The following is a 23,326-nucleotide window of genomic DNA, read 5'->3' on the forward strand; positions in this document are numbered from 1 at the left end:
AGACCTTTGTCAGTATTAGGGTAGTTGGAGGGAAAAAATATGTATATATGTATAGATAGATAGATAGATAGATAGATAGATACACAGACAGAGGGCACAGGGTGGGTTGAAGATGAAGGGGTGATATCTAGAGAACAAAATTAAGTGGTGAGAGAGGATTATACGGGGAGAAGGAGAAAGGGAGAGGTAGAATGGGGTAAATTATCTCACAAAAAAACAGAAAAGAAAAGGCTCTTACAGTGGAGGGGAAACAGGGGAAGGTGAGAGGGAATGAGTGAATCTTATTCTCATAGGATTTGACCTAAGGAGGGAATAACATACACACTCAATTGGGTATGGAAATCTATCTTACCCTACAGGAGAAAAGGGGGGGAAGAGGATAAGAGAGGGAGGAATGATAGAGGGAAGGGCAGATTGGGGGAGGGGTAATCAGAAGCAAACACTTCTGAGGAAGGACAGGGTCAAAAGAAAGAATAGAATAAATGGGGGGCGGGATAGCATGAAGGAAAATATAGTTAGTTTTTCACAACATGCCTACTATGGAAGTGTTTTGCATAACTGCACATGTATACTGTATTGAGTTGCTTGCCTCTTCAATGAGAGTGGGTGGGGAGGGAGGAAGGGAGAAAATTTGGAACCCAAAGTTTTAAAAACACATGTTTTAAAAAAATGTTTTCACATGCAACTGGGAAATAAGAAATATAGGAAATGGGGTACAGAAATCTATCCTGCCCTACAGGAAAACAGAAGGGGAAGGGGATAAGAGAAGCGGGGGAGACAGAAGGGAGGGCAAACTAGGGGAAGGGGTATTCAGAATGCATGCCATCTTGGGGTGGGGGAGGGGCGAGATGGGGTGAAAATTTAGAACTCAAAATCTTGTGGAAGTGAATGTTGAAAACTAAAAATAAATAAATTAAAAAGGGGGGAAAAAAAGAAATCACTTAACCCTGAGCCTCAGTTTCTTCATTATTAAAATGAGTGTAGCAGTAAATCTGCTGACTACTACAAAGGATTTTTAGAAGATAAAATAAAATAATGAAGGTGAAATTGCGTTGATAATTGTGATGTACTAAACTAAATATAAGAAGGTGGTGTATTATTTCTGCCACTGCCACAGCTTCTGAGTTGTCAGTACATAGCTTACTTCAGATTTTTGACACAGTCATGATTTCCATCAGTATGGATAGTCCATCAACTGGTACAGATTATATCTTAGTAATGCATCAAGTCAACAGGAAAAGCCTACTATGTGTCAGGCACTGTACTGAGTCCTCTTCATACAAAAATTGGGAGAGACGGTACTTCCTGCTCTCAAAAGCTCACAATCTAATGAGGGAGACAAGTTGGTGGAGAACAACTGTGTACAAAGATATATAAAAGATAAACTGCAGATGATGAGCATAGAGAAGACAACTAGCATTAAGAAAGACCAGGTATGCTTCTTACAGCAAGCAGGATTTTAGCTGAAAATTGAAGGAGGCCAAGACACAATGATGAGGAGAACAAGAATTCCAGATATAAGGGGCAGCCAATAAAAATGCACTAAGTCAGAAGATGGAATGTCTAGTGTGAGAAAAGTACAAAGCCAGTGTCACTAGATCAAAGAGTTCATAGAGGAGAGTAGGGACTGACAATAATGGAAAAGTTGGAAGGGGCCAGGCTATGAAGGTCTTTAAAAGCTAAAAAGAAGATTCTACATTTGATCCTGGAGGTAAGAGAAAATGATTGGAGTTGACTGAATGGGGTGACACGGTCAAACATGCTTTAGGAAAATCACTTTGGCAATAGAGTGGAGGAACCTGGAGTGAGGAAAAACTTCAGGCAGGCAGACCAACCAACAAACTATTGTAATAGCCCAGGAGTCAGGTGAGGAGGGACTGCAGCAGGGTGGTAGCAGTGTCAAAGGAAAGAAGGTATATGTATGAAAAATGTTATGAAGGGACTTGCTAAGAGATTAGACACGGGGTATGAGGGAAGGAAATAGATTGTGGAGTCAAAGACGATACCTAGGTTGTGAGCCTAGGTGACTGAGAGGATATTGATGCTCTCAACAGCAACAGGGATGTTGGAAGAGGGGAGGGTTTTGAGAGAAATATAATTAGTTCTGTTTTGGACACGTTAGATTTCTAGGGGATATCCAGTTTAAGATGTCTGAAAAGTTGGAGATATGAGTCTAGGGGTCAGCGGAGAGGTTAGGGCTGGATAAGTAGAATTAATAATCATTACTACAGAGAAGATAATTGAAACCATGAGAGCTAATCAAGTGAAATAATATAGAGGGAGAAGAGAAGAGGGCCCAGGACAAAGCTTTGAGGGACACTGACAATTAGCGGACAGGGCCTAGAAGAAGATCCATAAAAGGAGACTGAGGAGTGGTCATACAGGAAGGAAGAGAATCAGCAGAGAATAGTGTCATAAAAACCTAAATAGAAGAGACTGTTGTGAGACCTACTTAAGCCTCTCATCAACTGAAGAAAGCCAGAAAACCTGGACTGACTGATCAGAGAGGGTGATTTGAGCCCTTCTGGACTGAAATATCAACAACCCTTTGTGTTACTCTCTCAGTGAACCTGAAATCCTCCTGCTCTGTTAGCAACCACAAGACTGGATTAAGTTTGCACAGACATCCTAAGTCAGGGGCACTTCATTGCTTACTGGAAAATGTAATCTTGGCTGACAAAATAACAGACATCCTGAGTCAGAGACGGGAGATTAGAAAAGAGGAAAAGTTGGTAAGACTTCTTCTTTTTCTTGTTTTGGTGGCACCAACACTGGCCAGGTAGGAACTACAGAAATAAAGTTAGCTAATCAAAGCCGTACAACCACTAAAAATATCTTATCAGATTCTGAAGATTTTAAGATTAATAATTAAGGAGTTTGGAAATCAGTCATTTTAATATTGCAAGAGAAAACTTTTCAGACTTCGGGGGTAATTCCAGGAACTCACCCCCTTCTGAAACATCTTAGTAAGTACTGAGGTACCACTCTGTAGAAGTTATTTTAAGGAAAAATTAAGGATTAAATCTTAAAAACAAGTTTTTAAAAGTATTAATAGCTTAATATTACTAGTTTAATAGATTAATAGTTTCATTGCTCTAGGGCAGTGAGGGTAAGCTAGTCAGCAGAAATCCAAAACCTAGCCTAAAAAAATAATTGGTAAATAGCAACCTCTTGTTAACCCTTCCCTAACTTCCTATTTTGTCCCCAAGTCCTCTTCTGCAACATAAGGAAAGGAAAATATGGTCCCCTTTAAATAAAGTCTAACATAGGTTAAAAAAAAAAAAAAGGGGAAGCACCCCAGTATTGAGAGGATCTCCTCACTCAGCATGACTCATTCTCCTCCCTCAGAGTCATGGGTCTATCTTACTTGTAAGGATTGCTAATAAGACCATTACAGCGCATGTCCCTCTATTAACTTCTCCATTTCACATCAGATTAAGAAGAGAATGCTGAGGAATTATATGGAAACCTGAATTATGGTCTGCCCCACCTGGTGGAAGGGGGAGCAGGCAGCAGCAACAGCAGGGCCCCACACACCCTGCCCTGGCGGCTCCCCAACCCCAGGAACTTGCAGCTTGGGGACAGTGGGGTCAGGATGGCCAGCATTCCCTGCGCTCTACTACCGGGAGCTACCACCAACAGGAAGGTCCAGGCACCAGGCACCAGCCACCGCAGTGTGCTCTGCCTCACCAAAGCCCAGTCAGTGCCTCCAGGGCAAGTCCTGCCTTTGGCACATCCTGCCCAGCTGCTGCCTGGGAGCGGAGTCTGGATGCCCCTGGCAGTGCCTAGTGTGGCAGTACGAGGTGGGAGAGCCAGGCACCTTGGTAAGCCAGGCACTATGCCCTTGGCAAACCGCCCCTTCTCTGTTTCTGTTATAGTTGCAGAAATGTATTAGCTATATAATTTATAGCAAGTTATTTTACCTCTGTTTGCCCCAGTTTCCTGATTTGTAAGGAGAAAAATAAGAATGGCTGTTGTTGTAAGAGCAAAATGACATGATTGTAAAGTGCCTAACACAGTGACTAGCATATGCTAAGCACCACAAAATTATTATTTCTCTAGTTTAATGTAATTGTTCCATACCTGATAACTTTAAAGTGGTTTTAAAACACCAAAGGTAATAAGACCAATGATTTCTATATGTGATAATTAGGAAATGCAACTGATGTCATCTGAAGTTTACCGTTTATGTTATTGTATTTCTAAAAATTTTCTTATATTGTAAAATTTGAGAGAGCATTGTAAAACACAAATGATATTAGACAAAGCAATTTTCAATCTGGATTTTGTTAGATATGAATTGGAATTTTAAAAAGATGTGATAAAAATTAGACAACTGAAAACTTAGATATTTAATGAGGTATATTTAATTATAAATAGATAATAGTAATTATGATAATATTTACTAAAATAGCAAATTTTCATTTGAAAATCTTGGCCATTATGGAAGTGTATACGATGGTTTAAATATGTAGCTTCAACATATTAAACAATCAAGTATTTGCTGAATGTATCGAGCCCCAGAATATGGGCAGTTTTCATTTATAAGTAAAGGATAAACAAAATGTTAACTATTAGGGAAACATCAGGAACGATATTCAAGCCCTAAGTTGTGGTTAGTGAAATTAAGTTTTTTAAGGTAAAAGTTCTTGGGACTGTAATTTACTCTTGTTTTGAGTTTTGATTACAGGAATAGTTGTCTGAAATGTCATGAAGCCTATAGTAGAAAATAGCACGTGCTGCAGTGTGGTAACTGCTAAAGGTGAATGTCTGTACCTGGGAAAAGTTTTGGCAACTACCATGGGATGGGCTGACTCTATTTCCCCATTGTGTTATTCCTTTCTGAAAAGGAAAATTCCCACCCAGTTAAACCTGAGCCTTGCTTTTCACACCCTGTCACCACAAGATTGATTGTCAGACATGATTTATGCCTGGAATCAAACAAAGCCTAAGAAGTTTTTCTCCTCTGTTATGATATATGACATTGTCATAACTATTTCCCTCTTTTTCCTTTTATAGCAAGTTTCTATAATCAAGAAGTTTTGTAAGTATGATGACAAATCTATTAAATAACAGACTGATAATGGAACAGCTCTGAGTTACTATAATAGAATGCAAGTATGAATATCTTACAATTTTAACTTATAGTTGTGGTCAAATAATAATATAGGGATGATATTCTTCTAAGAGGAAAATGATTAAACAAAATAATAAGACCAAGATGTAATGTGACAGTTTTTTAATTAAATGGAGTAATAAATTTTGAGAAAACTAACAGAATTAGACTGTTTTCTCTAAGAACTACACACAGATGTTTATGATTGCCTTCCAAAACTTATCACAGAATTCAGGCTTTGAGCATGTTTTGGTAATAAGTTCTCAAAATTGGATTTTACACATAAATTGTATGGATAATGGTTAAAGAAAGTGAAATTATTTTCTCATCATTAAAGTATGTGGCTGATAATTTTAAAAGACAGAAGAGCTTATTTTATGGTTGGCCCCTCAATTTAAAAAAAAAAAAAGATGCTTATACCTGCTATTAGATTTAGGTAATGATAGAAACAGCAAATAGTATATAAACTGAAATTTTCTGAAGTTTCAAAACTGGAGAATGAAATTTAAGTGATTGTACTAAATTATAGTAATCAGATTTATTTAAGAATCTCTAGATTTAGAAGCAGAAAAGTAAAACCTCCTTCATAGCAGTCCTGAGAATAAAGCCTATTATCCAAGAAAAGATATCTAGGGACCAGATAACTTCATGAGACATCTGGGACTCAAAAAGTGCTGATTAAATGGACATTGAGAATGGGTTACTGGAATACAAGGAGACTTAATGGTAGTTAACTCTGGTAATAAAGATGTGTTGCTTTTCATGGTTTATATTTAAGTTTTCTTGGTTACCTTGGTAACATGTAAATCTCCCTCCTTAAGACTAGTCCATTGTGAGCCCTTTGTAGTCTGATCTGTACCTGATTTAATGTAATTATGGAACTGTAAGAATAACATATTGCATTGTTGGAACCTAGCCCTGTGTGGCTGGGAAACTGGACCATTTCTATGTGCCTTTAACCAAGGACCTATGTTATGCTGACCAGAAACTCGGATTCAAAGACTGATAAAGGAATTTTCTCTCAATTGTCAACTCGTATGTATTCTAAGGGCCTTCTGACTACTCCCACAGCTGCCAAACTTGTGGGTAGGTCATACCATACCTGGATCATCTGAAGATTGGAGGCCTTGCCCTTTGGCTTTGTAAGCGCCCAAAAAAGACTTCAACTGGGGCAGACAGCTCTCCCAAGAATCCAGACCAGGCCTGCAAGGAGAAGGGCTCCCTCCTCACTTGAGCCCCCCTTTCCAAATCCTTACATGTCATATGCCCATATCTCTTGGCTGCCATAGCTTTGGTTTTGGTTTGCTTTAGCTGTATGATTTTCTTTCACTACGCCCCTCCTTTCCTCTACCTCGGGCTCCCTTCTGGTCTCCTTCTTTATTTGCTTTTGATTGCACTGCGATGGCTGCTCATCTATTTGAGCACCTAATTACCCCATCTGAATCCTTCAATGAGTATGTTCCTTTTTCAGTCTTTGCTCCTACACAATACCTCCTCCAAAGGGACCAAGAGCACCAATTCTGGGCTAGGAAAATCTATTCCCATCAATCAGGTCCCCAGATCCCTCTCGTTCTTTCTCAGCCTACCATCATCCCTGGGTATGTTCCCTCAATAAATCTGGACAGCACAGATTCTTTCCACATACATGCCACTCAGCTGAGGGAGCACGTCGCAGGGACGCAGTGGTATGACATGTTCAGCTCTCTTTCCCCAAGGGTGGGTGGTTTAATCAGATCCCTCCTTCTTTCTGCCACTGGGGTACTTATTGTCCTCACTTTTATCTTCCTTGAAGCCCAAATGGGGTTGGCTTTGGCCCACAAATGCTCCACTACCTTGGTGAGTAAAGTAGTGCAGTTCATGGTTGTTCCCTCTTGATCTGCAAGACCCACCTCAGACACAGAAGGTTGTGGAAGTAGGGTGATCCCCTGGTCAATAAGGAAGGGCAGCTAGAACTGCCCTTCCCACTCTCTGAGGAAGAGTAAGGTTTTTGCCCCATACTTTCCTTTGGTCTACAGGTGGTGCCTTTGGCACCCTTTGACCAAAAGGAGGGGATGTGAGATCCGCTTGAGCCCCTAATAAACTGAAAAAGGCCAAAAACCTGGACTGGCCAATCAGAAAGGATGACATGAGCCCTTCTGGACTGGCATACCAACAACCTTCTGCGATGCTCTCTCAGTGAACCTGAAATCTTGCTCTGACAGCAACCACAAGACTGGATTAAGTTTGCACAGACATCCTGAGTCAGGGGCACTTCCTTGCTTATTGGAAACTGTAATCTTGGCTGATAAAAGGACAGACAACCTGAGTCAGGGGAGCTTTCTTGCTTTATGCCTTTACAATCTGTGCAGCCTAACTCCAAAGCAAGCTCAATTCTGAATGCAGCTCCGCATACACGCTGCCTGCTGGAGCGAAATAAACAAGCAAACAACCTAATTCTGTTTGTCTTTTTTTCAATCAAACTCTGGAGGTTGACACTGTCAAGGAGAAGAAGGTGATTGACAGTGTCAAAAGCTGTTGTTGTTGCTTGTCTTTTTTCACTAATAGGAGCAATGACATCACAAAGGTGATTCTTCACTAACACATAAAATGGATTTAACTAAGGCAGGGCTGTGCAAAGTCATCAGCCTCATTCCTCTTGTCATTGGAGTCCAGTGGCAAGACAAAACTCAAGACAACTGTCAATGGCCCAGGATGCAGTAGGTGACCTTCTCTATTAAGGTCTTTTCCAGGTGTCAGTTTGTCTGAGGCCATCAATGGTCAAGAAGAATGAAAACTGAGAAAAGGCCATTAGATTTGGCAATTTGATTACCTTTGGAGAAAGCAGTTTTAATTAAATGATGAGATTGGAGATCAGGCAGCAGTGATTTAAGAAGACTGAAAGCAAAGAAGAATAGGCATTGAATCTATACGGCTTTCTTAGAGGCTGAGCTATAAAATGGAGGAAAGATACAGGACTGTAGTTAGCAAAAGCTAATCGATCAAATCAGTGGGTTTTTTTTTGTTTTATTTTGAGGCATATTTGTAGGCAGTAAGAAAGCAGCCACTAAGACAGGGAGAGATTCAAGATTAATTAGAGGGAAGATATCATAGAGGGGACAAATTGCTCGTGAAAAAAAGATAACAAGGGTTCACTTATCTATTAGTGTTTGCTTCAGGAAGGAGAAGCACCACGTCTTCACGTGAGACTAGGATGGAGAAGATGGCAGTGGAAGAGCATTCATTAATAGTAATGGCAACAACAACAAAACAATTTTGTTGAAGATTCATCATCTAGTAAGCAACGTTGAGGATAATCTCTCTAAACTTACTGAGGTAAGAACTCAGATGACAAACACATAATCTGTTACCATGCCAGTAATCAAAGCCTTTTCACCTTCCTAAGAAACTCTACATCACAAAACAGCACAAGAACAGGGTGTCAGATGACACTTGTTGATAATGTGAGTAGCTAGATTGGACTACAGAGACTGGAACTATCTCTTCTGATACAGTTTTGAAAATTTTAAGATTTTTTTTTAAGCATCTAATTTTCATTGAAATTAAATGTATTCTTTTTTTCTCAAGGTACAACTATACAACTTAAAAATAAACTTTAAAAAATATATTTTGGAGTAAGCAAACAAAAATATTAAAAAGAATATGCACTTAGCATCCTTCAACTTACATCATTCCCATTTCCCTAATTTTATTTAACTATATTCAACCCAACAAATACTTATTAATCACCTTCTATGTTTAAGTGATTGAGTTAGAAAGCACTTAGTACTTAGGAGAAGAAGTATTTGTCTAAGGAGTTTACATTCTGTTAGGGGATAATGGATGCTATATAATTTCATACTTGTGGTCTACCAGTTTAAAGTTATAGTACTCTTTTAAAACGTCAATGAAACTCTTAGCTTTGTTATTCCCAATCTCCATTTCAACCAGCCTGCTAGTTTATCTGTGAGATTGCAAGTAAGAATATCATTGAAACAACAGAGGTCTAGGAGCAAAGAATAATTTTGGACTATATATTCCCTATCCTTGTCTTTGGTCCAAGAAGAAAGAGAGATATCTTTTAGTCCCATAACTATTTTTTGCTCAACAGTGAGAAAGGAAAAAAAAAAAAAACACGAGGTTGCTTATGATCCTTTTGTGTTTTCAAACCATATCCAATCTACTATTGCCTCTTAATTCTGTCCCTAGCTTAAGGAGAAAAGGGTGCTGCTTGAAAGTCAAACTTAATTCTTACCTAAGGTAACATAACTTATGATTTGTTGTTAGTTCTTCGTTTTCAAAGAAGAACAACGATATCACAGGGTGATATCTTGAATCATGTGTGAATTGAGGCAGAGCTGCACAAAGTTGTCAGTTTCACTCTTTCTTCCAGAGTCATTGAAGTCCAATGGCAAGACAAGTCAGGTTGACTGGTGATGGCCCAGGATGCTAAAGAACTTGATGTCTTCAATATCTGACCAAACTCTAAGTGTTCCACAGTACCAGCTTTAGCCACCTTCATGGTCACTGGAACAAATTGTTCTTATCCACCCATTCCACTGGGGAGAAGTCTTCACATGTCTGGAGGTAAATACCCCTCTAATTCAATGACAGGTTTGTGGCCTATCAGTTATTATCACTCTGGTTTGGCCCATCTGCCAAGATAGTTTACCAGTGTGTGGGCACTTCACATGCTACAGATTTTTTGGAGCCACAGGTGAGAGTTGAGTGCCAGGTGGACACCAAAGGTGGATAAGCGGTCCTGAAAAGGGTCTGGCAAGCTCTCATACCAGAGGTGCTAATCCTCCTTGAACACCCATACACCCCAATCTTATGACTAACAGACAGCTAAACATACAAACTGCATTCAGTAGATTCAATTGCAGCATGGGGAATAATCACAATGTACTAGAAATTACATAAAGTCCCAGCTCTGACCCTGAACAAAATATTTAACCTCTCTGGGCTTCAGTTTCCTTATATGAAAACAATGAGATATATATCCCTAAGGTTCCTTTCTACTTTAAAATTCTTTAATCTCTAGGAACTATATACCACAAAGAAACTGAAGAATGTCAGAGATAAGCAACATTTTACAAGTTATGCCAGTATAAAACATAGTCTCCTATTTTTAAAAAGTCCATTTATTCAGTAGTTACAAAAAGATGCATGCTTTGGTAGGCCCAGAATATTAATCTTTCACTGTTACCCTAAGAGTTATATAATCTCTGTTCTATATATAAGAGATCTATTCAATTATTAATTTTTCCAGTAAAATATGTTTTCATCTAAAATCACATGTACCTTTATTCCAAGATTCCATGGTCTAAAATCTTCAGTTTGATCAATTTCTAAAGGTTCAAGTAAAGGTTCCCATACACCAAACATTTCATTGTAGTAATGCACCTAAAGTGATATTTTTGAAAAAAATCAGGCATTCATATTCTAATACTGCATAACTCCAGATTTCTTTATGACGCTCTGAATTTCCTGAACATGTCAGACTAAATAAAATGCAAAGTTCTAAAGTATGCTTCAAACAAGTTTAAAAATCTGAAATCTGGCTTTAATTATTTGGAAAAGATTTTGAATCAGGAAAAGTTTTAAAAAGAATTTTTTTGATAGCTAAATAAAATGAAACATTTTGACACAGAACTATAATATGAAACCATAGATAAATATATAAAAACGCTAAACCTACCTGATTAATAAGTTGAACCAAATTACAACTGAGAAATATAAAAAGAAAATTTAAAGGAAACGTAAGAGTTATGTTGAAATATTTTAAAATATATTGAAATATCATATAGAAGAAGTAGCATACTTATTGTTTAACCTCAGAGGGGAAAACAATATGTAAAAGTTATGAGGCATATTTTAGGTCAATACACAAAAGAACTTCCTATAATTGAAGCTATCAAAACTGTAATCAGCTGTGTTGGAAGGCGGGACATCTCTTATTACTAGAGGTATCAAAAAAAGGACATTATTCATTTAAATGTTAACCTCTGATATCCTCTTCTAACTCTATGTGTATTTAAGCAGGAATTTGAATTTCTTAATTTTAAGTCAAGATTAATGTTACATTAATTCAATTAAACAAAACAATTTCCACTAATAAAAGTCTAAATTTAGTTTAAAAATTATTGCTAAAGGTCTTCACTAACTGCAACATTAAGACTTTCTGCCCTAGGAACTAACAAGTCGTATCTATTATCATCACAAGTAATGAAATGAACTGGCAAAAATAAACATAAAACTAAGATACTATTCTTCATGGCAAATATTAGAAAAAGGGATAATAATACTGTTGAGTACTTACTTCTAACTCAAGATGACAGTGAAGATTGATTAGTGTACTCCAGTTTTTTCCTTCCCCTGAAAAATACGACTTAGCCAAGAGCATTGGTACTGTTCTATGACCAACACCAGCTTCAAGAACCACAAAAATTGAGTCAATAGTCATTTTTATCCTTTCTCCATTGGGAACCAACTCTGTCACAGCAGCCACATTTTCATTATCACTTGACTCTTCAAGAAACCACATTTTCAGCTTCTTTGTATCCATTTTGTCCCATAATTCTGGCTGAGAGGGAAATGATTCTTGATGCTTAACTTCGACAGTTTTATAAAATGTTGACATAATAGTAATTATGGTATTTATGATAATAGGTGAAATCTAGGGGGAAAAAATTAACCATGAACAGAAGTACTTCTAAAAACAATATCTGCATTATGAAAAGTACTGAATTCATATCCTAAATACTAGGTAAAAACGATATTAACTAATGGGGGGAAGGGAATAGAATATACAATTTTTACCTTTAGTAATATTGTTATCCAACTTCATTATGAAGTAATTGGTTGAAAAGTACTAAAATTACAGTAGAGCAAACTAAAACTAAATGATGCACATATGAAACATCTTATAAAGCATAAGTGTTACATAAAAGCAATTAATTATTAGTCTATATTTCAATGTGATTTCCCAGTTCTATAAACATCAACTATAATTCAGATAAGTTAATTATTTATCAAAAAATATTGTAGTGTACTATATTATACTGAGAGTGCAGAAAATGTGCCTTCCTCTTCACCATACCTCCTCCCATTACACCAAATTTGGTGCCTTATAAACAGAAGGCATACATAATGAATATTCTTTTTCAATAAATGCATGAATTAAGGGGGGAAAAAAAGAAACCCAAAAATTCTGCACACAGACATTTACCATTTCTCTAAAATGTTTCACAAAATTCAATTATGAGAGGAACCAACCTTTTGATAAAGTAAAAAAAAAAAAAATACTAAGGTCCAAAAAAGTACATAAAACAAAATGTAGATGTGTATTTTTTTTAGCATTTACATACTTTTTTGATGAAAAAGAACTTCATGTAGTCAAAGATTCTACTTTTAAAAAAAACAAAACTAAAATCAAGTCTTTGAACAATATTTTAACTAACCTTGAGTGTCAGGGCTTTTACTGATATGTCAACCATCTGTGGATCTGTACCTGCTTGAGTACTTTGATAAAACAAGTCACATGGCTGTAAAACCTGAGAGAAAAAGATTATCAGTCAGGAAAACCCTCAATATCCTTTAAATAACGTAAGATTTAATGAAACAAAATTAATTTAATAATACTGTAAAAATGCATCCAAAAGAGGAAAAATTTGAATGCAGGTCATAACGCATAATGCAGAGGTCTAGAATCTGTTTTTTTCCCCCATAACTGTATCATTTTTCCCCTCCATATCCCTATCATGTCACATGTGTCTTGCACATATGTTTAATAAGTTTGTTAAATTGAGTGAAATACCTCAAACTACATGATCAATATGTACAGAAAATGCCTTTGACAAAGGCTTTAACCTTAAGTACAACCTTCATTTATATTTTTTTAAAAAAAATTCTACAAAGCGTAAGCCTAGAGCTTATGATTAAAGTCTCTCTCAAACCAAAAGTTAACATCATTTGAAATGGTGAGAAATTAGAAACTTGCCCAATAAGCAAAGGAGAAAAGTAAAGACTTCCCCATTCCTCTCTGTTATTTGACATAGTTCTGGAAATAATTAAAGGCACAAAACAGGCAAAGAAGAGATAAAATTGCCTCTATTTACTAATGGTTTACTAATAAAATTATTTTTTATTGTTGTTGTTGAGTTGTGTCCAACTCTTCACGACCCCATTTGAGATTTTCTTGACAAAGACAGTAGAGTGGTTTGCCATTTCCTTCTCCAGCTCATTTTACTGATGAAGAAACAGAGGAAATTGAGTTAAGTGACTTGCCAAGAGTCACACAGCTACAAAGTGACTCAGTTCAAATGTGAGCTCAAGTCTTGCTAACTCCAGGCTTATTGCTCTACCCACTGTGCCACCTAGTTGCCAATAAGACTAGAGAGATCAGCAATAAAACTGAATTAGTTTCACTAAAATTGCTTAGAGTTAGGCCACACTAATATAACAAAATGGTAACTATTTAAATAAATTTAGAATCTTAATTTAATATCATTTTTAAAACTAAGGAGAGCTTTTAAAGAACAAGACAAAATAATTTTAAAAATTAATTTGGAGGAACAAAAGTTCTAAATCTCAAGGAACCTAATGGAGTAATAAATAAAGAAAAGAAGTAATAAATAAAGAAAACAAATAAAAAAGCCCAGTGATAGATAATAGCACAGCCAGACTTTAAATTATATTAAAAGGAAGCAATCATCAAAACTATTTAATATTGACTAAAAAACAGAAAACTAGATCAGTTGAATATCTCAGATAAGGGAAAAACAAACAAAAAAAAAACCAAACCCTGAACTTTATAGCACAATGTTTATTAATAAATGAAAAAACACAAATTACTTGGGGAATTTTCTATTTGGTAAGAACTGATGGGAAAACTGAAAATAATTTTAATAGAAATTAGATTTCAACAAAAACTTTATATGTACTAAGTTTAAAAAAATTGATAGTTGACCTGAATTTTTTTAAAAAAGTCACACCACCAAACAAAACAGAAACAACTTCAAAGAGAATCAGGTTATCATTCATAGCTATAAAGCTACATGATTGGGAAGCAGACTGGGGTATTAATTTTCTTAATCAAACTTTTTTTTTCCTGATTACTTGTTTTTATATCACATTTAATTTCCCCATATAGCCCTTTCTCTTCATATACCCAAACAGTAATTCCTTTTGACAAACAATAATAATAAAAGGGGCAATTGGGTAGCTAAGTGAACAGAGTGCTGAGCTTGAGTCAGGAAGACTTATCTTCCTGAGTTCCAATGTGGCCTCAAATACTTACTACAGCAAATGAGGCAGAGACAGTAAAAATTAGACAAAATCTCCAGGAGAAGTCACTCAAAATAAGGAGGCCTAGCAAAGGCTTCTTGTAAGGAGGACCCTGGTCAAGTCACTTCACCATGTTTGCCACAGTTTCCTCATCTGTAAAATGAGCTGTGGAAGGAAATGGTAAACCATTCCAGTTTTCTTTGCCAAGAAAACCCCATATGGGATCACAAAGAGTCAAACTCAACTGAAAACAACTGAACAAAAAAAAAATAAGGGAGAAAAAATAATTCAGTTAAATTAACCAACAAATCAACTAAATCCAACAATATATGCTGTGTTCTCACAGATATACAACATGAACATACATGTTTAAGACCAAGAGGCATACCCCAATAGACAGTCAAATCATATGTTGAACAAACAGTTCTCAAGAGAAGAATTGCTAGCAACTACATGAAAAAATATTCCAAATCACTAGTTATACAAATCAAAACAATTTTGAGGGCTGATCTCAAACAATTAAAGACCATGGTTTTAGTTAATACTGGGATGGTTACAAAAAAAGATATATATTTTATAAAAGCACAGTAAGACAGAATTGACGGAGTTATAAACTGGTTCCACCATTTGGAAAGCCAGAGAGAAATGGTTGCAAACCACAACACCAAATTAAAATGTAAACTCATTTGTGAAATCTTACAGAGAAGTACGATGGATTGGTATTAGCAGTATTATCTCATAAAGCAAAGAGAAATAACTGAGAATAAAACATTTTAAAGTTGAACAAGATAAATGGGCAAAGTTATCCCAGAAGTATTCAGGGATAAAAAGAAAAGAACTGCAAATAGAAGAAAAACAAATGATTTGCAAAAAGCTATTTAGCAAAATGTTTTTTCTATCAAGGATAGGAGATGGCAGGACATTTTGACCCTAATATGATAATGCTAAATGAGCTTCTAGAAGAGGCACAAATGGCACTAAAGAGAACAGAGAAGAAAAATAACCAGATTAGACCAAGAGTATGTAGAAGAGATCCAAGATAGAGGTGAAAAAGTTGCAAGTGCACTGAGGAATAGATATAAATACAAATAAACGCACACATGCGTGTACACACATACACAATATTTAAAATCTTGGAACTTATTAATACCTAAAAAAATGTTACTGAGAGAACATTGATTATATATGTCTATTCTCTCATCTACGTGAAATCTTTATAAGTTATCAATACATGAAGATATCTTTATAAAGTATTAGCCAGCAGCTATTTTTATATAACTGAAAGATGTTGAGAATATAAGATCCCACTGTGCTTACTGTTTGTTGATTACACTTACACACACACACAAAATTTTGGTGGGAAAAAATATTGCCTTTTAGGCTCTTAAAATGGCTGCCTTTCCAGACATATAAGTCATTTAAGATTATGTGAAAGATATAATAACAGGTATAACCCTGTTCAACAATTCTCTGATCATAAACATCAAGAGAGGAATAAAACAGGGATGTGGGTATCTACGTGTATGTGATATGCACACACACACACACACACACACACTCACATCCCTGTTTTATTCCACTTGCCACACTCACTTGCCAAAAGCATTAAACATTGTGATAAAGGAGAATGACCAGGCTGAATGATTCCCTATAGTTGATGAAGTCCAGCACATGCTCCTGTTTCTGAACAATGTGGTACTATAAAGCTTGTCCATTAGTATTATGGCGCAGACAGTATAATAAATGATAATAACAACAATACCAACATCTAGCATTCATATAACACTTTAAGGATTGCAAAGTACTTACAAATTTTATCTCCTTTGACCTTCACAACGTTCCTGGGAGGTATGCACTATTATTATGCTCATTTTATAGATGAAGCTTAGGTAGATAGAGGTTAAATGATTTGCCTAGGATCACAAAACTAGTAAATGTCCAGATTTGAACTGTCTTCCTGACTCCAGATAGAACATACTTTCTACCACACAATGGAGTTGTATAAGAGAAATGAAGAGAAGAACACAGCAGAACCTCTTGGAACAGAATCACAATAATCCAAAAGACCTTGGCCCACAATCACAAAGGAAAAGAGCAAATGGATGAAGCATCTCTATTGCCCAGATTTCAACACGCATTTAAATGGAAAATCTATAGACCTTATGTTATCTGGGACAGAAAAGAAAGATGAACAATGTATTATATGATAGTAAGGGAAAATGGACACTTGTGACAGGAAGGAGGGAGGATAGCCATAGTATTTCACTCAAACAAGGAAGACCACTCTGAGCGGACTTCTCTAGTGGTGAACTTAGGAGAGGACAGGAAAGTCCAACAGGATGAATAGTCATTGATAAGCTGCAATCTACATCACTAAAGAGGACTGCCAAAATAATGAGATCACAGCTTCATCTGAATTTTCAGTACTATTCTAGAAAGCAATTTACAATTATACCAACAAAGTGACTAAAATGTCCATACCGTTAGATACAGAGTTCAGATTCTTAGATATATTCCTCATGAAGGTCAAAGAAAGAAAGAATGGTCCCATATACACCAAAATATTCATAGCAGCACTTTTTGTAGTAGCAAAGTACAAACAAAGCAGATTGGGGAATGGTTCAACAAGCTGTGGTTCATGGATATAATGTGGGATATTATTGTGCTGTAGAAATAATGAACAGGATAAACCCAGAGAGGTCTGGGAAAACTTACTACAGTAAAGAGACTCAATTAAAAAACATTTATTAAGTTCCTGCTATACAACAAGCACTGTGCTAATCGCTGGGGATACAAAAAGACAAAAGACAGTCCCTGCTCTCTGGGAGCACACACTCTAATGCAGGAGACAACATGCAATAAAATATATACAAAGCAGGCAACACATAAGATAAATATGGAGGGAAGGCATTAGAATTAAAAAGCTTGGGAAAGGACTCCAACAGGAGATGAGATTTTAGTTGAACTCAAAAAATGCTAGTGAAGGAAGTAGGAAGAAATAAGGAGGAAAAGGATAACAAGAGAATATGCCTACAGCTTAAGAGATGTAGTATTTTGTTCATGTAACAGCTAGGAGACCAGTGTCACTGGATCAAAAAGTACACGTTGGGGAGTAAAGTGTAAAAAGGTAGGAGGGGACTGCCTGAATGCCAAACAGGGCAGTTTATTTTATTTTTCCTGCTAGATGCAAAAGGAAGCTACAGGAGTTTATCGAGTGAGAGGTGACATGATCGGACCTGTGCTTTAAGAAAATCATTTTAGTGGGTGAACAGAGGATGAATGGAGGAGTAGGAAAAGACTTGAGGAACGCAGACACACCAGCAGACTATTATAACACTCTAGATATGAGGTGATGAGGTGCTGTGCCAGGATAGTGGCAGCGTCAGAAGGAGTGTTATCAGAGAAATGTTGCAAAGGTGAAATCAATAGGCCTTGGCAACAGCTCAGACATGAGGGAATATGAGGCAGTTAAGAATATAGGATGATTTCTAAAGTTGTGAGCCTTAGAGACTGGGAGAATGGTGCCACATTCTCAAGTAATAGAGAAGATAGGAGATGGGAAGGATTTACGGCAAAAGATAATGAGTCTAGTTTAGGGCATGTTGAGCTTAAGCTGTCTACTGGATATCCAGTTCAAGGTTTCTGAAAGGTAGTTAGAGAGGGGAAGACTGGAGGTAAGCAGAAAGGTCAAGACTAGAAAAATAGATTTGAGAACCGTCAGCACTGAGATGGCAATTAAATCCACAGTGTTGAAAAAATCAACAAGTGAAGTAGTCTGAGAGAAGAAGAGAAGGCGGCCCAGGATAGAACTATGAAAGATTCCTACAGCTGGAGAGTATCACCTGGATGAGGATCAAGGAAAGAAAACCTAGAAAGGAATGTCAGATAGGTAGAAGAAGAACCAGGAGAGAGTACAATCCTGAAAACCTAGAGAGGAGAGATTATCAAGGCAGAAAGGATTATAAACAATGTCAAAGACTACAGAGAGGTCAAGGTGAATGAGGATTGAGAAAAGGTCACTGGACATGGTAACTAAGAGATCATTAATAACGTTGGAAAGAGCAGTTTCAGTGGAATGATAAGATCAGAAGCCAGATTATAAGAGGTTTAAGAAAACTGAGTAAAAGGAGAGAAAGTGGATTTGTCCATTGTAAACAGCCTTTTCAAAGAATTTAGCTCCTCTATAAATGGAGACCAGGAAAATAAAAAGTGTACAATTATTACAACAATAATGGGAAAACAGAAACAAAACAGCTAAAACAATGTTATAAAATTGTAAGGATCAAAATTGGCTTGAAAGAAGATATAAGAGAAGGCATCTCTCCCTCCCTTCTATGCAGAATCAAGAGACCAAAGTGTAGAACATTACATACAATGTAACACTTCTTTGATTTGTTGATTGGCTTTGCTTGATGACTTTTCCTCACATCTCACTTACTCTTTGTTATAAAGAACAGAAGGGTATAGAGAAACACACTCAAAAATATATATTATGTAAAAGAAAAAGCAGTTCATTTTATAAAATGAAAATGCAAATCAAAATAACTAAGGGGGTGTGGTCAAGGGACAATGAACATTGTGTCCCTGAGAAGTTAAGAAAATTCATGTCCCTCCCCTTGAAGAGGTAAGGCATTAAGACTGCGGAATATTGCAGATATTATCAGATATGATGGATATATCAGTTAGTTTTGCTAAACCTCATTTTTTGCCTCTTTTTTTTCCTTTGTTGCAAACGATGGCTCACTGGATAGAGGAGGAAGGCATGATATATTTGGAAAAATCATTGATGGAAAAACAAAAAGAAAACAATAAACATTTAAAAATAAATTAATTTGAACTAAGATATTTAAAAGAGAATACTAACCGTAGTGACTTTGCCTTCTCTCTTTCCTGGAAGAAATGGACATGCTTTCACTTGGAGATCTTTAATTGCAGCGGTTATTGTTGCTAAAAGAGGTGCCCACTTACAACAGATTTCACATTGTGTTGTAAGTACTAATGATGGAGCATCATGTCTTGACAAATCAGCCACAAACACAATTTCAGGATTTTTAATCAAAATATTCATTTCCCATTTCTCTTCTGTATCTAATTGCACTAAATAAAATAACATTTTAAATATTAGTGTTAAATCTTGTATTCTAAAAAGGTTAAGTTGTACTGATATTTTATGTATTTAAAAAGAGTATGAGCCTTTATGTCTGCCATTCAAGGACCAGGCTAGCTAGATTTATGGAGGTTCATAACCAAGTTAACAACATAAGTGATGAATATTTCACAAAAAAATTTCAAAGATGATCTAATTCATGAATAATTTACTAACTTCATTAGCAAAGGGACTACTCACATGGATAAAATCAGTAGTGAAGTACTAGAGAATTTTTATTTAAACCACTATGCTACTGTTTCATGACTTACTACATAATGGCTGTAACATATTATGTTATTGTAAAATTGAGATGTTTAGAGTAATCTTATAAGTAGTATATCTAAATTTTCAAAAGTGTTTCTTGATGTGTGTGAATGCACACACACCCCTACCTTTTTAAGATGATATGATTTATTTTTGTTTGTTTGTTTGTTCTTAGGCAATTGGGGTTAAGTGACTTGCCCAGGGTCACACAGCTAGTAAGTGTTTGATCTGAGGCCAGATTTGAACTCAGGTACTCCTGACTTCAGGGTCGGTGCTCTATTCACTGTGCCACCTAGCTGCCCCAATGACATGATTTATTTACCAATAAAAAAACAATAAACTAAATAAAAATTGCTTCTAAAATCATACAATATTAAAATATGGAAAAACCATTACAATCACATTTATGATTTCACCAAGAAATAAATCTTTTGGATCACTACAGCAAAATTAACTGTAAGCTGTCAGATCAGTATAAACCTATAACTCACCTTCTTTTGAGGAGCACTTTTGAACAGCAGTAGTCTCTATAACAATATCACTACTAAAAGCTGTAAGAAAGACATCTGCAACTGCCTTCAGGAATTCTATACTTGCACAGAGATATAGCTCTTGTAAAATGGCATCGATTACAACACCATCTTTATTTCGTTTGTATCTTACATCCATCATATCCTTTCTTTCAAAGCCGACCGTAAGTCCAATCATTCTGAAAGGCATAAGGATTACATCATTTCTATATAAAGGCAGTCCCAATACCAACACATCTAACAAATGACCACAGGTTCAAAGATTTCCAAAATTTCCTTGACTTTTTAACTATAGAAGGAATTTGGTTAATGATAATGAATGTTGTGGAGATGTTTCACTTAGTTTAACAAGGAAAGCACTAAAGACATTTCACTGTAATTGCTTTCCATTATAATTGTATGAATTTTCAATGTATGCATTTTTAAAAATTATTCTAGGAAAGGATACAAAAATTTAATCTGACCAAGAGGCCCATGAAACATACACCAAAAAAGGGTTTAAAAAAAATCCTGTTTCTCTTCAGATTATAGCATTAGTGCTAGCAAATTTAGTGTATCTTTAAAGCTGTCCCAAGAAGGCAATGAAGAGACCATTTCCACTTTCTTGCAAATCTTACTGCACTGCATTAATAACTTCCTTTTCATTAAAATATATTTTTATTTCTTCAATATTTCACAATTAAACATAAAAGAACTTATAACATTAATTTTTTGGAAATACTAAGTTCCAATTCCCTTCCAACCTCCAGTTATGCTTTTTTCCATGAGAAGGGAAGATAGTAATTATATCTGTGAAGTCATGCGAAACCCATTTCCAATATGACCCATTTTGTGAAAGAAAAAGAAAAAAAGAAAAATTAAGTTTAAAAAAAAAGGCATGCTTCAAACTGCATTCAGAGTTCAAAAGTTCCCTCTCTGAAGGTAAAGAGCATTTTTTTTTTAAATCACGAGTCCTTTATAATTGCATTGGATTCTTTTCTTGATCAGAGTAGCTAAGCTTTTCACAGCTGATCAACCTTACAATATTGGGGCTACTATGCACCATATTTTCCTGGTTCTGCTCACTTCACTTTGCCTAAGTTCACAAAAGGTATTCTGAAACCATCGTGCTTGTAATTCCTTATAACACAATAGTGTTCCATCACAATCATATACAAAAACTACAAGTTCCTGATTGATAGGCATTCCCTCAACTTTCAATTCTTCTTCACTACAAAAAGAGCTGCTTATAAATATTTTTGTACAAATAGGTCCTTTCCCCTTCTCTTTGCTCTTGTTAGGATAAAGACCTGGTAGTAGTGTTTCTGAGTGAAAGGAAATGCAGTTTTATAACCCTTTGAGTATATTTCCAAATTTTTCTCCAGAATGGTTGGACCAGTTCACAACTCCACTGTCACTGTGTTAGTGTCCCAATTTTCCCACGTTCCCTCCAGCATTTGTCATTTTTCTTTTTGGTCCTGTTAGACAATTTGGTAAGTGTGAAGTGGTATCTCAGTTGTTTTAATTTGCATTTCTCTAATCAATAGTAACTTAGAGCATGTTTAATGTGACTATTGATAGCTTTAAGTTCTTCTTTTGAGAACTACTTGTTCATGTCCTTTGACCATATATCAACTGGGGAATAGTTTGTATTTCAATAAATCTGGCTCAGTTCTCTATATATTTGAGAAACTATACTTTTATCAGAGGAACTTGATGTAAATTTTTCTGAATTTCCCATTTCTCTTCTAATTTTGGCTGCATTAGTTTTGCTTTTACAATTCATTGATCAAAATTGTCCATTTGACTTCCCATGATCCTCTTTCTCTATTGGTCATAAACCCTTCCCTTATCCATGCTCCCCTAATTTGCTTATGGTATCACCCTTTATGTTTAAACCCATTACCCATTTTGACCTCATCTTGGTATATGGTATGAGATGTTAGTCTCTGCCTCATTTCTGCCAAACTGCTTTCCATTTTTCCCAGCAATTTTTGTCAAATGGTGAGTTCTTACCCCCCAAACCTTGGATCTTCAGGTTTATCAAACACTTGATTACTATGGACATTTACTCCTATGTATTATGTACCTAATCTGCCTTTCTTAACCAGGACCTGACTGTTTGGATGATTAACACTTTGTAACATAGACTGAAATCTGAAACTGCTAGATTGCCTTCTACCACATCTTTTTCATTGATTCCCTTCCCGTGATTGACCTTTTGTTCTTCCAGATGAATTTTTTTTTTCTAGCTCTATGCAATAATTCTTTGGTTGCTTGGTTGGTTGGTATGGCACTGAATAAGTAAACTAACTTAGACAGAATTGTCATTTTTACTATATTAGCTCAGCCTACCCATGAGCAATTAATATTTCAACAGTTGTTTAGATCTGTCTTTATTTCTGTAAAGAAGGTTTTGTAATTGTGTTCACTTAGTCCCTGGATTCATCTTGGCAGGCAGACTTCCGTGTATTTTGTGTTGTCTTCAGTTATTTCAAATAGAATTTCTCTTTCTATCTCTTGCTATTGGGTTTTCTTGGTTGTACTATGTAAAAATGATGATGATTTATGTGGGTCTATTTTATAACCTGCAACTCTGCTTAAGTTGTTCATTTTTTTCATTAGTTTTTTTAGTTGATTCTTTAGGTTTCTCTAAGTCATCATGTTATCTGCAAAGAGTGATGCTTTAGTTGCCTATTTTTATTCCTTCAATTGTTTTGTCTTGTCTTACTGCTATAGCTAGCGATTCTAGTGCAAGATTAAATAATAGTGGTGATAACGAGCACTCGTACTTCATCCTGATCTTATTGGGAAGGCTACATGTTTATTTCCATTACAGATAATACTTCTCCTTGGTTTTAGATAGATACTACTCAACATTTTAAGAAAGGCTCCACTGGCTTTAAATAATTTAGTTTTAATTTAATATAATTTAGTTTTTAATAAGAGTGTGTATTGAATTTTGTCAAAAAATGTTTCTGTATCCATTGATATAATCACATGATTTTTGTTTTTGTTATTAGT

At 35.9% G+C, this 23,326-nt stretch overlaps 1 protein-coding gene across 3 annotated transcripts in view; it reads right to left on the reverse strand.

Moving 5' to 3' along the window:
- Positions 1–23,326, reverse strand: part of LOC114025634 (vacuolar protein sorting-associated protein 13A-like) — a 282,189-nt gene that overhangs the window by 117,444 nt on the left and 141,419 nt on the right. For all 3 annotated transcript variants that reach the window (XM_027839101.1, XM_027839103.1, XM_027839102.1), the window contains exons 38-42: positions 20,285–20,502; positions 19,245–19,477; positions 12,556–12,648; positions 11,415–11,771; positions 10,397–10,498 (exon numbers count right to left, since the gene is read on the reverse strand). In XM_027839101.1, the coding sequence (XP_027694902.1) occupies positions 10,397–10,498; positions 11,415–11,771; positions 12,556–12,648; positions 19,245–19,477; positions 20,285–20,502 (1,003 nt within the window). The remainder of the gene's footprint in view (positions 1–10,396; positions 10,499–11,414; positions 11,772–12,555; positions 12,649–19,244; positions 19,478–20,284; positions 20,503–23,326) is intronic.

The sequence above is a fragment of the Vombatus ursinus genome, unplaced genomic scaffold, assembly GCF_900497805.2.
Source record: "Vombatus ursinus unplaced genomic scaffold, bare-nosed wombat genome assembly UNPS02014832.1, whole genome shotgun sequence".
Classification (NCBI taxonomy): Eukaryota; Metazoa; Chordata; class Mammalia; order Diprotodontia; family Vombatidae; genus Vombatus; species Vombatus ursinus.